Genomic DNA, 15493 nt, shown 5'->3' with positions numbered 1-15493 from the left:
ACACACACACACAGATAGACAGACAGAACGAGAGAGAGACAGAGACAGACAGGCAGATAGACAGCGACAGAGAGAGACAGTCAGACAGACAGAACGAGAGAGAGAGACAGAGACACACACAGAGAAAGAGGCACAGACAGAGACAGAGAGACAGACAGACAGACACACAGAGAGACAGACAGAACAAGAGAGAGACAGAGACAGACAGACAGCGACAGAGAGAGACAGTAAGACAGACAGACACACACACACACAGAGAAAGAGGCACATACAGAGAGGCAGACAGACAGACATACATACAGAGAGACAGACAGACAGATAGCCAGCGACAGAGAGAGACAGTCAGACAGAAAGAGAGACAGACAGGCAGATAGACAGCGAGAGAGAGAGAGAGACAGACAAACAGAGAGACAGACAGGCAGATAGACAGCGACAGAGAGAGACAGACAGAAAGAGAGAGACAGACAGACAAACAGAGAGACAGACAGGCAGATAGACAGCGAGAGAGAGAGAGAGAGAGAGAGAGAGAGAGAGAGAGAGAGAGAAAGACTGGCGTTAGGTGTCAGTGGGTGAGGCCGACAGCTGTGTGTGTGTGTGTGTGTGTGTGTGTGTGTTGCCGGTGTGTGTGTGTGTGTGTGTTGCCGGAGTGTCAGTGCTGCGCTCGTACTCTCAACTTTCTCGCTCAGTAAAAGTGTGAAATAAAAGTCAGCAGTTAAAACGCCAGATTAATCTCGGAATATCTTTCTTCTCCGTTTTTAAAAAATCTATTTTAAATTTTTCTTTCTTTTATTATTTTCGTTGTTGTGTGAAGTCTCTCCCCTGGCGCGCGCGCTCTCCTCTCCTCGGTCCTGATGGCAGAGTTTCACCGCAGTTTCGGTTTCCTACAGCGCATGTGCACGCTGCTGGTGGTCGCGTGTGTGATCCACCTGTCCGTGCTGATCGCCTTCTACCTGCAGAACTTCAGCAAAGTCACGCGCCCCCCTTCACCGCAGGTGATGCAGCAGCACGAGCTCGCCCTCGACCCGGAGACCAGCACGCGCAACAGCAGCCAACCGGACACACCGGAGAGAAATCAAACCCTGCAGCACTGTCTCGAGACCCCTCCGCGATTAGGTACTGCTCTCTCTCTCTCTCATTTTATCTCTGCTGCTTTTCATGTTCTTCCTCCTGGGTATTCAATAATAGGTTCTTTGTGGGTTCTTACACCCTCTTACAGGAGGCCTGGAGAGAGAGAGAGAGAGAGAGAGAGTGTGTGTGTGTGTTTTGTTCCGCATCCCTACTGTAAGTCATTGGTGAGATGTGCGTAAAAGGCAGGTTCAGGTTTTCTGTCACACAGTAAATAAACCAGGTGAACTGAAAAGGCAGATGAAGACTGTAGAACGTGAGATCTTGGACCTAAGGAGGGCAGATGGAACGGATGCAGCTGGGATTTGGGGCAGGAAGAAGATGCTTTAGCGCAGGAGTCCTTAACCTTTTCTACTTTAAGGCCTCATCTCATCTCATTATCTCTAGCCGCTTTATCCTGTTCGACAGGGTCGCAGGCAAGCTGGAGCCTATCCCAGCTGACTACGGGCGAAAGGCGGGGTACACCCTGGACAAGTCGCCAGGTCATCACAGGGCTGCACATAGACACAGACAACCATTCACACTCACATTCATACCTACGGTCAATTTAGAGTCACCAGTTAACCTAACCTGCATGTCTTTGGACTGTGGGGGAAACCGGAGCACACCCACGCGGACACGGGGAGAACGTACAAACTCCGCACAGAAAGGCCCTCGTCGGCCACGGGACTCGAACCCGGACCTTCTTGCTGTGAGGCGACAGCGCTAACCACTACACCACCGTGCCGCCCACTTTAAGGCCTACTTATTGATATTTGTAATGAATCGGGGCCTATTAAAAAAGATCCCCAAGTATTTTGGCTCATCTATTGTATTAGAATCTCATAATCTATTGTAAAGTGCATTAATGGGATGCAACATCACTTCCTGTTACAGATGGGAGTGCAGGAATTAAATAAATGCAATAAAAACAAACTGTTTTTAATTGTAGATATTGTATTTAAAACTGTATGGATGTGCCAAAAGCCAAACCATGCATGCAGGGCATTCTCAGTCAAGAATCAAAATCAGAATCAAAATGTATTGTCATTGTACAGAGTACAACAAAATTAAAAGCTTAGCAGATGCTGCATTTTTCGTTTGAAAGCATTAACTGAGCTGATCATATTGACAATGGTTTTGTTTTTTCATTGCAGCTCTAAATTAAGCTCATTCAACATGTTGGTCAGATCGGTTAAAAATGCCAGGTCTAGTAGCCGCTGCTCATCATTAAGTTGCTTGTATTCTGCATGTTTAATGTCAAGGAGAAACCCTTTTATCTCTGGACAGAGCTCTCGAAATCTCTGGAGAAATTTTCCTCTACTAAGCCATCTCACATCAGTGTGTAGCAAGATCTCAGAGTTGTCGCCATCAGCCTTCTCCAGATGTGCACGGAAAAGCCGTCTTTGAAGAGATCTCGCATGAATAGAACAGGCAATTTTCATTGCCATGACCATTATCTCTTTCATGTTTAGCATTTTTGCACATAATGCTTGTTAGTATATTATGCAGTAGTAATTAAGGAAGTCAGAGAAATCAGTTTCCTCCCTGCACTTGGTGATAAATCCATTGCGGGCGCACCATCCATGGTGATTGATATCAATTTGCAAATTGGGAGCTGGGCTTTCTCCAAAAAGTTTTTGAAAGACTGAAAAATGTCCTCTCCCTGCATGTATCCTTTCATGGACAGTATCGTTAACAGCTCCCCTTTTGCAGACATATCTGTTAACACCATCCAAATAAAAATGCACAACTGGGCTGTATCACTTATGTCCGTGGATTCATCTAATTGCAGTGAAAAACACTCGCAGTCTGTGATGTCTCTCCAAAACTGCTGCGTCACATTATCAGCCATATCTTCACAACGCCATGTAACTGCACTTCTTGATAGTTGAAGAGATTTTATTGAAGCTAATATTTCTCGTTTGTTTTTAAAGTTTCGAAACAATGAGTCAGCTGGCTCAACGAAGGCTTCTTTTATCATCTCTCCATCTTGAAATGACTTTCTTTGCTTAACGATGGAGTGACTCGCCCGGAACAATGCTTCGGTGGCTGCCATTGCTTTTGAAGTCGACTATGTGAAAAATGACTGCTGTCCGAATAGATGTGATTTTAATCCCCTCACCTTTCTCTTTCTCAGCTCACTTTTTGGAGGAAAGTCAGTGTCATAGTTTTTATGAACAGTCCAAAAATGCCTCTCCACATTTCCTTTCTTTGGAACAGCAACGGTAGATTGACAGATCAGACAAACGCACTTCAAATGTGACATAATGAAAAAAAATTCCTCCTCCCATTCCACATGGAAGTGGTAAGCTTTTGGTTTCTTACTTGGTCCAGCTCCCCCATGCATTTTTATACCCCTTCTATAGTAGATATCAATTGGAAGGCTAACAAGGTCATGAGTTTTACAGCAGCAAATTTGAACGCGCATACGTGATGACGTGTGTATGATCTCAGACTGGCCGCACATTAATTTATGTAATTTTTTTGTAAATGGCACGCGATCTACCAGAACTACCTTATCGACATTTTGGGCACCCCTGCTTTAGAGGAACCTATGGGAGGAAACAGGACATGGTGCCATGGTCTGAGCCCATTTCACACAGATCTGATTATGAACTTAAAACTACTAGAATGACAATTTACCATGGATGCACAGGAGATTTTCTTGCATCCTTCATCCTTTTACCAGGAGCTCTACACTGTGGAGCCATGTGACTTGGCAGTGAAGGGGGATCTTGTAAAGGAAGTCCCACACCTGAGGGAGGAGGACCAGTCTGACCTGGAACAGCCATTAACTCTCAGGGAACGCATGCATCACTGCAGTCAGGGAACAGTCTGTTGGAAAGGGCTGGATGGGCTGACTGTGGAATTTTACAAGGCTTTCTGGGCCCACATCAGGTGATATGCATGCACTCTTCCTCGAGTGCTTGGTTAGGAATGGTCTGCCCCTAACCTGTAGCAGAGTAATGATAACGCTGCTGCCATAAAAGGTAACCTGGCGTGTCTGAAGAACTGACATCCTGTGTCTTCTTAGAATAAACTATAAGATCTTTTCCAAAGCCCTGACAGACTGTCTTAAAACTATTGTTGGCAAATCATTCACCATGAAAGGTCTTATTGCATCTACAGAACACTCCATCTTCAACATCCTTTTTTTCCTGAGGGACAGAGACCTTATCAGTGTATATAAACTCAATGTAAGCCTTATCTCCTAAGATCAGGAGAATGCTTTCAGCAGAGTGGACCATGACAACATCTTCAACATGCTTGAAGCATTTGGGTTTGGCCCTTATTTCATAGCATGTATTAAACTTCTGTACACAGATGTAGCATGTTAAAGATAAATGACCTTTCATTGTAAGTAGGGGCGTTCAGCAATGCTGTAGCCTCTCTGGTCTTTTATTCACTACAGCTAGAGAAATAATTCTGATACAGTTGAGGAAGAATCTCCAAGGTGTTTCTGTTCAAGCCTCTGCTCTAGGAAGGGCTTTGATAGTTAAGATGTTTGCTGATGCTGATGATGTACCGTAACTATTGTCATACAATCACGAGAGGATACAGGCAGGGGTTAAATTGGGCCGGGGCTGTCCGGGGCTGAGCCCCGGCACATAAGCTCGGAGCGGATGGCATATGATCACGCACACATCAAAAGCAACAAACCCTTTTCACGATTTTCAGTTCTGAATAATTAAATATCGTTTTATTAATCAATAAACCCATGACTTTTATGAGATAGATCATAGTTTTCCTGATAACAAGACGACCTGTCAAAGCTATTTAGAACAGAACTTGCGATCAGAGATTCTGGTTTCTGGAACACTGCGTGGGTTGCCAATTCCGCTTTTTATAAGCGACTTTGGGGTTTCTTTTTTTGTGAGCTCGCTTTAAAAAAAATCAGAAGTTGTGGTTTGCGGGTTTTTGGGCTTGTGTTTCAGCGTTGTGACTTGTTTATAATTTTCTCCGTACACCGTCTCCCCTTTTACCTGCATATCAGAATTTTTTCTGGAAGTGATAGTGCGCTACAAAATAGTCACATACTTCTACTGCTGTTACAACTACTAATAATAATATTAACAATACAGTGAACATAATAATTATCATATTTTTTATTATTAAAAACAAAATATCAAATAATACTGAAGAGGGGAAAAAATAATACTGATCTAAATATGTTGTTTTTATTTTTAGACAGTATGTGTTTAGCAAAACACATACTGTCTAAAAATAAAAACAACATATTTAGATCAGTATTATTTTTTCCCCTCTTCAGTATTATTTGATATTTTGTTTTTAATAATAAAAAATATGATAATTATTATGTTCACTGTATTGTTAATATTATTAGTGTTTTATTATTTATTGTTAATATTTCATTTAATGTTAATTTATTATTATTTATTGTTAATATTATTAGTGTAATTATTATTGTTATTATTATGTATTCAATTATTTATTTGGCATGTGGTGCTTTTTGTATTGTCTAGAACATACATAAGATGAGCATATTATAGCAGCAAAATAGAAGCACAATCATTTGAATGCAGCAAAACTTTTGCTGCATTCAAATGATTGTGCTTCTATTTTGCTGCTATAATATGCTCATCTTATGTATGTTCTAGACAATACAAAAAGCACCACATGCCAAATAAATAATTGAATACATAATAATAACAATAATAATAAATGCTTCCAATGTTATAGTGTTGTTTGTATTTGGTTGCATTCACTGGATGAATATATTTGATTGACAATTTGACTGACAGTGTTTTGGCATATTTAACATTTCTCCTTCACATTTTTCACCTGTAGGCATGTGACAAGATTCAACATGATATTGCTCAACCTACCTCTGTAAAGTCAGCTAACAACTTATTAAAATGCACCAGAATTCAGCAAATAACATGTATGATAATAAAAAAACTTCTGGGGGAGGACCCCCAGACCCCCCACTAATCATTTCCTTCAAACCAATGTACAACAACCTGTACAATCTGTTACATTGGCCAACCAATCTACATTCAAACTGCCATAATGTGTAGGGGGGCACTACAAGACACACATAGGCCTACAACACACAGATAAGGTGTATATCTCTGTGCAATATGATATGGTTATCAAATTAGAGGGTTATTTTCCAAAAAGTATATTGGGGCAGGGCGGCGGGGGCAGGGGCGGGTACGAGGCAGAGCCCCCCCCACATAACCAATCCCAATTTAACCCCTGGATACAGGGAACTTGTTTTCCTGCTTGGACACATTTCAGAAGGCTTCTACTACAAAAGTGAACTGGGGTAAAAGTCTGTCCCTGCTGTTAGGGCAGTGTCAGGACATGGAGTGGCCACAACTCCACTGTCAGTGAATTATGTACTGTCAGTGAGGCTGAGATGGGCTTAAGATCCTGGGGTCTTCTTCAGAACTGATCTATATGTATATGCAGAGGAACTGGGATGGATTGCCTGAAAAGGTGCTGCAGAGGCTGCAGAGGTGGGAGTGGGTTTGTCTACAGCTGTCCTACAGAGGACGAGTGCTTGTGGTCAACATTTTGGCTGCTTCAATACTGTGGCCCAAGCTAAGTGTTTTAATTCCACCTGCCAAGCTTCTTGCCTCTCTCCAGAAGCGTTTTGTGAACCTCTTATTGGACAGGAATCACTGGCTCCCTCCTGAGGTCCTTTATCTGCCTGTGGCTGAAGGGGGGAAGGCCACATAACCACCAAAGTAAAAGCAATGAGAATTCATTCTGCCCAGAAGTTGCTGTATGGTGTAAATCTGCCCTGGGAGGAGTTTGGCCTTGAGGGCCAGGACCAAACTGCTCAGCAATTGACAGTGGTTTTTACTGTCACACACTAAATCTATTTAGGTGCTGCCTTCCACTTTCTGTGGTTCTGCTTTTGAGGCCCGGCATTACCTCAGAGTGTCTCAAACAGAATCTTTGTTTTCTAACCCTTACTGGCCAAGACAGGGTGTTGTATCTGAACATGTTGTGTCCTGTTTTAACTGTGACCTGACTGAAAGACACTCTACATGACCTTGTATCCTCTCTGGCCTGTAGGGCTGAAAGAATGGTAGGGGACATACTGAGGTCTTTGAAGGCAGGTCTACCTGACTACCTTTTGACCTTTGTTAATCATTTTATTGATGGTGGTCCAGTCAATGTCACATTTCCAGACTTACTTGTTGACCCCCACAGTTTTATAGATGGTAACAGTGAGAGACTGCACTCCTTTAAGGGGATGCAGGACTTACATTTTACAACAGCTGGTAAGAAGGTTGTGTACAACATTATTGTCAAGTGAATTTTAACATACTGAAGGAGAGACCTGATACAAAATGGAGGACTGTGTTTCTGAACAGCCAGATACAATCACCTTTATGGGGGGGGTGCTGGATAAAAGTCCCATTCCAGGACTCTCTGGTGATATGCACTGGCATGTGCTGTATTGGGCAGGGTCATGGCCACCAAGGTCTTTGTAGGAGGAAGTGTTTTGCAGATGTAGGTTCACCTTTTCAAAAGAATCACTTATTTTGGGGGTTAAATACTCCCAAAACAAGAAGCTGCGTACTTGTTTAAATGTTTGGATTGAGCAACCAAAGCTGGTCATATGGAAGAAATTACTCTTCTATAGAGATTATAGGAGGATGGGCAAAGTGTAAACTGAGTGGACATGTTTAAGAACTTTGTGGAAACAAGGGTCAGAGTGGAATATGCTTTCTTTCAGGTTTCTGGTAAGTTTTTTCTCAGGGAAATGGTCAAATTTGAATAGTTGATGATGGTAAACTGATGTTTAATTGGCTATAATTGTTTCTTGTACCATGGTGTTGGTGTAGTTGGGGTTTTGAGTTACATAGGAGCCATTTTAAGGTGTTTTTGATCCATAAATTGGTTCAATTAAGAGGTTTGAAAAGTCAATCTATCTCTCTCTCTCTCTCTCTCTCTCTCTCTCTCTCAGAGGGGCCACTAAGTGTGGATTTTTCCGAGCCGGTGAAGTTGAACATGTTGATGAAGGACACTCGTCTGTCTCTGGGTGGACACTACACACCAAGCGAGTGTGTGTCTCAGCAGAAGGTGGCGGTCATCATCCCGTTCAGAGACAGAGAGATGCACCTTAAGTACTGGCTCTTCTACTTGCACCCCATGCTGCAGAGACAGCAGCTTGACTATGGCATCTACATCATCGAGCAGGTCTCTCTCTCTCTCTCTCTCTCTCTCTCTCTCTCTCTCTCACACACACACACTTCCTCTGCTTACTTCAAACTAATTTAAACTCACATTCCTATTGATGAAGCTCAAGGTGAAGGGATGATATGGAGATGACAATATATCAATCATGATACATCACATGATACACAAATACAGCATTTACAAAAAACCGGGGATGTTAGCAAATCCTCCACAAAGCTTTATAGTATCTCAATATACTGTATAATTTGAATTATTCTATCCACATTCACTGGATATAAACAATCGTGCGCTCTGATTGGCTATTCTATTACTAGGATATCAGCTCATATACAATGAGTAGAGAAAAACACAATGGCAGAGCGTTTTGCTGAACCAACCAAGGACGAAATACAAACTCTACTCGAAAAGTTTGAAGCTTAATTTTTTTGATAAAATGTTTTCATTGATCGACTGTTGATGTAAATCTTGTCAAATTTGAATATTTTACTACACATGCATGCAGTTTGTCATGTGTACGCAATGCAGAAATGATTTTCTCAGATGTTTTATATAAAGTTTTTGTTTATCGAATTTGCAAAAAATAAAAATGGTGTTTCTCAAAATCCAGTGACTGTAGATATTAAAAAAAAGTGAATATGGATATAAAACAGTTATTCCACTCAATCTCATCGTACATAGTTTATAGACGGCTCTGTGCTACGTGCCTTGTTGGCTATCAGCTCGTGTACAACTCGATTTTGTTGAATAATTGTTAAAAATCCTTTAGTAAATTTTTTACAAGCATTTCCCTGATCTTCTTCATGTTGATAAACGCCAATCAGCTGTAAATTACCAAGCACATTCTCAGCATTTACATGTAACGACACAAAAACTCCATAAAAGAAGAGCTGAAAACATCAAAATGGTGACTAAGTGGTGAAAAAGCGCCTCCTAAACACGGCATGTGCTGAATCTTCCCTGTAATGTAGCTCAGCTACTGCAACATATCAATATCACAGACACACATTAACTCCTCTTTTTATAGGGTGCCATTTAGGTTACTTTTGTCCTCATTGAATGGCTAGTCTTATTGGTCTGAACTAAACTTTGTTGTCTTTCTTTTATTCGTCCTCACTTCCGTTTCCTTGTTCCATGTTTTTGGAAACTCCTCAATCCTGAAGACGTTCTTTACCGTTACAGATCACTGACACTGAAGACTCCTTCCATGATCATTAAATAAACATACTTGTTGTCTTCTGACAGAAAACTTCACCAAGAACACTTTTACGATTCAATCCTCCGTGTGTTGCGAGTGGAGCGTCCATGTACACGTCCCTGTGAATGAGCTGTTACTATAGAAACCATAACGTATTAAAAGTAGCTGTGAGTAAATAAATCAATCTCTCGTGACCAATCAGAATGCAGAATTTCACAGTGCTGCGATAGAAGTATCCAAAGATTCTGTTTTGTATTGTGATGTTTGGCAAGGTGGGATTTGTTTATGGTATGAAAACGTGCAGCGCCAGTGTCCGCGCTTGTGATTTGAATTTTACTTGTTTGCATCGCTGTTGAACAAACCAGCCTCGAGGAGAAGTTGGGTTTCCTGATTGTTTTGTTTTCTCTCAGTGTTCAGTCTTGTGACATTTAAATAACATGTCAATAAACTGATCTGATTTTTTACACGCTGAATAATTAGCCAGTTTGCACATCATTTGCCAGCTGATTTTTTTTTTGTTATCGTGGTTCTCCTTCACGCCATAAAGTGCACCGTCTCGAACCACGTTCCACACGGTGCAGTCGATAAGTGTTATCTGTTAACAGAATTTGAATGGAACGTAAACTGAGCTTTAAGGTAGAAAGAGCAGCTCCAGTTTTAGCAGAGTTACTCACTGTTGTGGATTCATGATTAATGTGAAACATTTTTAAATATTGACAGAGAATCTGTTTAAAGGAACAGTCCACCGTATTTCCATAATGAAATATGCTCTTATCTGAATTGAGACGAGCTGCTCCGTACCTCTCCGAGCTTTGCGCGACCTCCCAGTCAGTCAGACGCAGTCAGACGCACTGTCACTCCTGTTAGCAATGTAGCTAGGCTCAGTATGGCCAACGGTATTTTTTGGGGCTGTAGTTAGATGCGACCAAACTCTTCCACGTTTTTCCTGTTTACATAGGTTTATATGACCAGTGATATGAAACAAGTTCAGTTAAAAAAATTGAAACGTAGCGATTTTCTATGCTATGGAAAGTCCGCACTATAATGACAGGCGTACTAACACCTTCTGCGCGCTTCGGCAGCGCATTGATACGGAGCTCAGATATCAATGCACTGCCGAAGCGCGCAGAAGGTGTTAGTACGCCTGTCATTATAGTGCGGACTTTCCATAGCATAGAAAATCGCTACGTTTCAATTTGTGTAACTGAACTTGTTTCATGTCACTGGTCATATAAACCTATGTAAACAGGAGAAACGTGGAAGAGTTTGGTCGCATCTAACTACAGCCCCAAAAAATACCGTTGGCCATACTGAGCCTAGCTACATTGCTAACAGGAGTGACAGCGCGTCTGACTGCGTCTGACTGACTGGGAGGTCGCGCAAAGCTCGGAGAGGTACGGAGCAGCTCGTCTCAATTCAGGTAAGAGCATATTTCATTATGGAAGTACGGTGGACTGTTCCTTTAAAGTGGATAAAATGTCACCGATTTTCTGTGTAATTTCACAGAACAGAGTGAAACATGCACATGATGATGATAAACTGATAAATAAAAAGGTTGATGAGTTTTTAGGACTTTTTAAAGCCAGTTTTGCAAAGTGACTCAAACTGATTGCATGCTCCTGAAAGTGATGCCATAGGAGGTGGGGCTAATTTCTCCTACACACGACTACAGCAAGGTGGGACGTAATAGTGATAAAGCGAGTAAATATATTTGTGGGCAACTGTGTCAAAATCTTTAAGTAGAAGATTTGAAAAGTGTATTTTAAATTTTAATTATTTGAGTTTATTTATTTTACTATTAAAATATTTGATTTTTTTAAAATAAATAAACCAACTGAAATGATGCTTTACACAGATTTTGAGTTGGGGCAGTTCATCTGGTGCTAGTTCACTTTTCCAGCTAGCGATAAACTCTGAGGGCTGGTTGATTGTGTTTGTTATGCTTCCTTCTGTGTGTGCGTGTGTGTTTAGGATGGTGATGAAGCATTTAACCGAGCGAAGCTGTTGAACGTGGGCTACGTGGAGGCTCTGAAGGACTACGACTACAACTGTTTCATCTTCAGTGATGTTGATCTCATCCCTTTGGATGACCGAAACCTCTACAAGTGTTACGACCAGCCGAGGCACATTGCTGTGGCCATGGACAAATTTGGCTTCAAGTAAAGAAAAAAAGAGAGAGAGAGAGAGAGAGATTCTCCTCTATTTGTTTTTATGCTAATTTTAAATTTGCATGTGAAAATCTGAAAGGAAACGGCAGAGAAATTTGAAAATGCATAAAAGCAAAGACGTTTATCCTCCAATCACTGCTTAGCAACCGTTGCTATGATTTGTTGCCACAGCAGCATTTCCTGTGGACATATTTTGACTTTGATGTCCTTATATGGTTAAATATTCATGCTGACAGATAAACGTTAGCTAGCTAAATAGTTTCTGTGAAACAGTCTTCACTTGAAACCTGTGTTTGAATGATGATTGAGTGGTGGGAGTGGGATCAAGGGGCGGGGTCAAGGGTGGGGTGGGGTCAAAGTGTTTGTGATTGGATTTAATCACATCAAATTGATAATCAGATTTCAATAAGACTGGATTCTGAATTATTTACCTTTTCTACCATATCATCGTCTCACATTAACTGAAAGTGTCGATGCTCCACCCACATGTGACCCTGCCCTGATTTGAACCCCCAGCTCAACGTTACGTGTGTTCAGTGTCCCTGTGTTTGGTGATGGTTTTTATAAAGGAATGGCTCATGTTAATTAACATCAGTTGTTGTATGAAATAATACAACAGATGTGTCTCTCACACGCACACACCATCCTGATAATTATCACTAAAGAATTATTTGTCGGTATATGAGAACAATATGTGTGTGTGTGTGTGTGTGTGTGTGTGTGTAGGTTACCGTATAATCAGTATTTCGGTGGTATTTCCTCTCTGAGTAAAGAACAATACCTGAAGATCAATGGCTTCCCAAATAACTACTGGGGCTGGGGGGGTGAGGACGATGACATCTACAATCGGTAAGACACTAACACACACACACACACACACACACAGGCACACTTCATTAATTTGTATTCTTTTTGCAGCTTGTCGTTTCATGGAATGTCCATCTCACGACCTGATCACAACATCGGGAGATGTAAGATGATTCGTCATGTGAGAGACAGGCTGAACCAACCCAATCCTGAGAGGTAACACACACACACACACACACACACACACATATACATGTTTATATAATGGGGTCTTTGTCCATTTGCAGGTTCAGCCGAATTTCCCGCACTAAAGAAACGATGGGGGAAGATGGTATTAATTCACTCAACTACAGTGTGGTCAGCTGGGAGAAAAACAGACTGTACACCAAAATCACCGTGGACATTGGAAATGCGCCACACATTTAAACGGCACACATGCAGGAGTGCAGCACCACATTACTGAGCTCCTCATGGAAGGTTCAGACGGAATTAAAGACGTGATGCTGCCATGGAGCTGATTTTCTCAGGAACATGTTTACAGATTTTCAGAAAGCAGCACCTTTTTGATGTGTACTTTTATTATTATTGGTTTTTTTATTTTTATTATATTTGGCAACCGATTGAATGAACCTCCTGGATGTTTCTCAGAGGAAGAGTTTGGAGATAAAACACTATGAGAAGTTGAAGTTACCGTGCACTAAAGTGATGATCTGGAGATGCAGGGCATGGTCACAGACACCACTCACCTATACCGACCCAGCAGGAAATGCAGGCTGTGGAATGTGGTGTTTTATTAATTGGATGAATGGGTGCAGCCACGCAGAAACATGTTGGAGCACTTATGGTTCTGTCACAGGACCAGAACGACCTGAATTACAGCAAATCATCGATAAATGTGTCACAGCTCAGGGAAAGACGAGCGCATACACCTCAACCTCCTTTGAAGTCTGTTTATTATAATAATTCCAAGCGTGTGTGTGCATGTGAGATCATTAGGTGTGGTCTGATCATATTGTGATATTTAACACACCACAGATTGCTGGAGATTTATTGTGTTTACATTATTAGCAGAGATGGTAATGAATGATGTTTATATTATTAGCATTCAACACTGGTTCACAGAGCTGGGATTTGAACTCACAACCCTAAACTAAACCCACATACTGCACCCTGATGACCAGCACATACCCTGAACTAAACCCAAGGTAGTGCTGTGTGACAAACAGACACCTTGGGATTTGAGCTCACAACCCTCCTGGACATCTGCAAAGAACCATGATCAACAGTCACAACTACAAAGACTTACTTCAATCCAAATAGTGGCTTTCTGACAGCACTGGGCTTGGAACTCACAACCTTCCAGACACTAGTATGGTGTCATTCAGTTCAGCCCTTTAGCTGCTCATTTTTAGCAGGACCAGAACGACCTGAATTACAGCAAATCATCGATAAATGTGTCACAGCTCAGGGAAAGACGAGCGCATACACCTCAACCTCCTTTGAAGTCTGTTTATTATAATAATTCCAAGCGTGTGTGTGCATGTGAGATCATTAGGTGTGGTCTGATCATATTGTGATATTTAACACACTACAGATTGCTGGAGATTTATTGTGTTTACATTATTAGCAGAGATGGTAATGAATGATGTTTATATTATTAGCATTCAACACTGGTTCACAGAGCTGGGATTTGAACTCACAACCCTAAACTAAACCCACATACTGCACCCTGATGACCAGCACATACCCTGAACTAAACCCAAGGTAGTGCTGTGTGACAAACAGACACCTTGGGATTTGAGCTCACAACCCTCCTGGACATCTGCAAAGAACCATGATCAACAGTCACAACTACAAAGACTTACTTCAATCCAAACAGTGGCTTTCTGACAGCACTGGGCTTGGAACTCACAACCTTCCAGACACTAGTATGGTGTCATTCAGTTCAGCCCTTTAGCTGCTCATTTTTAGCAGATCCTTCGGGATCTGACAAGTTGACCTGAATCCAGTCAGTGTTTTCATGAATTGTCTATCTTTTGGTTTCAAAACATTTTGCTATAAATCCCTAAAGCACACTGTAGTTTATAGTAATAAAAAGAATAATATACATGCGAGTTTGGAGAAATTTATCTTCTCGTGATAAAATTTAAATTGAAACACATCAAGGTGCATCATCTGTTGCATGTTTGTTTTCATTTGAATGGAAGCACCGCTATTAGGTAGTACCTCATTTTATATTTTATTTAACCAACCCCTATCCGATGTGTATTTCATGTGCCTCTCCTGTGCCTGTTTCGGCCCTTAAATCATCTTCAGTGTTTGAAGAAGTGCACTCAAAAAATAAATGAATAAATTAAAGCCTCTAGCGGCCTTGACGGGCCCTCGCACATGTAGTTCTGCAACCCAGGACATTCCGCCACCCAACAAAACAGTCACATGTCATATATTCATCAAATGTTCAAAGGTGATGTGCATGTTGCAAACTGCTTGACGGATGAGAGATAGACAGACAAAGACTGTAAGTGTGTGTGTGTGTGTGTGTGTGTGTGTGTGTGTGTGTGTGTGTGTGTTTCTGTGGTGTGAAAATGTACATTTATATATGTACAAAACTATACGTGTCTCCTCCTTATCTCTATCTCACGCTGTAATCTTAAGTCATCTTAGCTTTCCTGTGTCTGCAGTGTGTGTGTGTGTGTGTGTACATGCAGAGTTTTCATATGTCTGCAACAAAATGCACAATGATGGCAGGCCACTATTAGTGTGTGTGTGTGTGTGTGTGTGTGTGTGTGTCAGAGGGAGAGAGAGAGAGAGAAAGTGTGTGTGTGAAAGAGAGTTTGCTCATAGATGTTGCATGTGCATGTGAGTGCATACTTGTGAGAGAGTGTATGTGTGTATGCATAAATTTTTTCCCCCTTCCTCTCTCTCTCACTCTACATACTGTTTGCACTGTTATTGGAGATGCTTTAATCTCATTGTACATGTGTATAGTGACAATAAACACATTCTATTCTATTCTATTCTATTCTATTCTATTCTA

The 15493-nt window shown here is 41.4% G+C and overlaps 1 protein-coding gene across 1 annotated transcript; it reads left to right on the top strand.

The window, feature by feature from the left end:
- Positions 1–321: 321 nt before the first annotated feature.
- Positions 322–14563, top strand: b4galt1 (UDP-Gal:betaGlcNAc beta 1,4- galactosyltransferase, polypeptide 1). Its single transcript, XM_060916776.1, has 6 exons — positions 322–1113; positions 8054–8286; positions 11453–11640; positions 12376–12498; positions 12568–12672; positions 12744–14563. The coding sequence occupies exons 1-6, from the start codon at positions 852–854 to the stop codon at positions 12880–12882; spliced, it is 1050 nt and encodes a 349-aa protein (XP_060772759.1). The 5' UTR covers positions 322–851; the 3' UTR covers positions 12883–14563.
- The last annotated feature ends 930 nt before the right edge of the window (positions 14564–15493 follow it).

This window comes from Neoarius graeffei, chromosome 3 (genome assembly GCF_027579695.1).
Source record: "Neoarius graeffei isolate fNeoGra1 chromosome 3, fNeoGra1.pri, whole genome shotgun sequence".
Lineage (NCBI taxonomy): Eukaryota > Metazoa > Chordata > Actinopteri > Siluriformes > Ariidae > Neoarius > Neoarius graeffei.
This window is presented reverse-complemented; position numbering and strand designations above follow the sequence as displayed.

Coding starts and splice junctions, on each gene's coding strand:
- b4galt1 (XM_060916776.1), top strand. CDS start 852: ATGGCAGAGTTTCACCGCAGTTTCGGTTTCCTACAGCGCATGTGCACG. Junction 1,114..8,053: donor CGAGACCCCTCCGCGATTAG/GTACTGCTCTCT, acceptor TCTCTCTCTCAG/AGGGGCCACTAAGTGTGGAT. Junction 12,673..12,743: donor AACCAACCCAATCCTGAGAG/GTAACACACACA, acceptor GTCCATTTGCAG/GTTCAGCCGAATTTCCCGCA.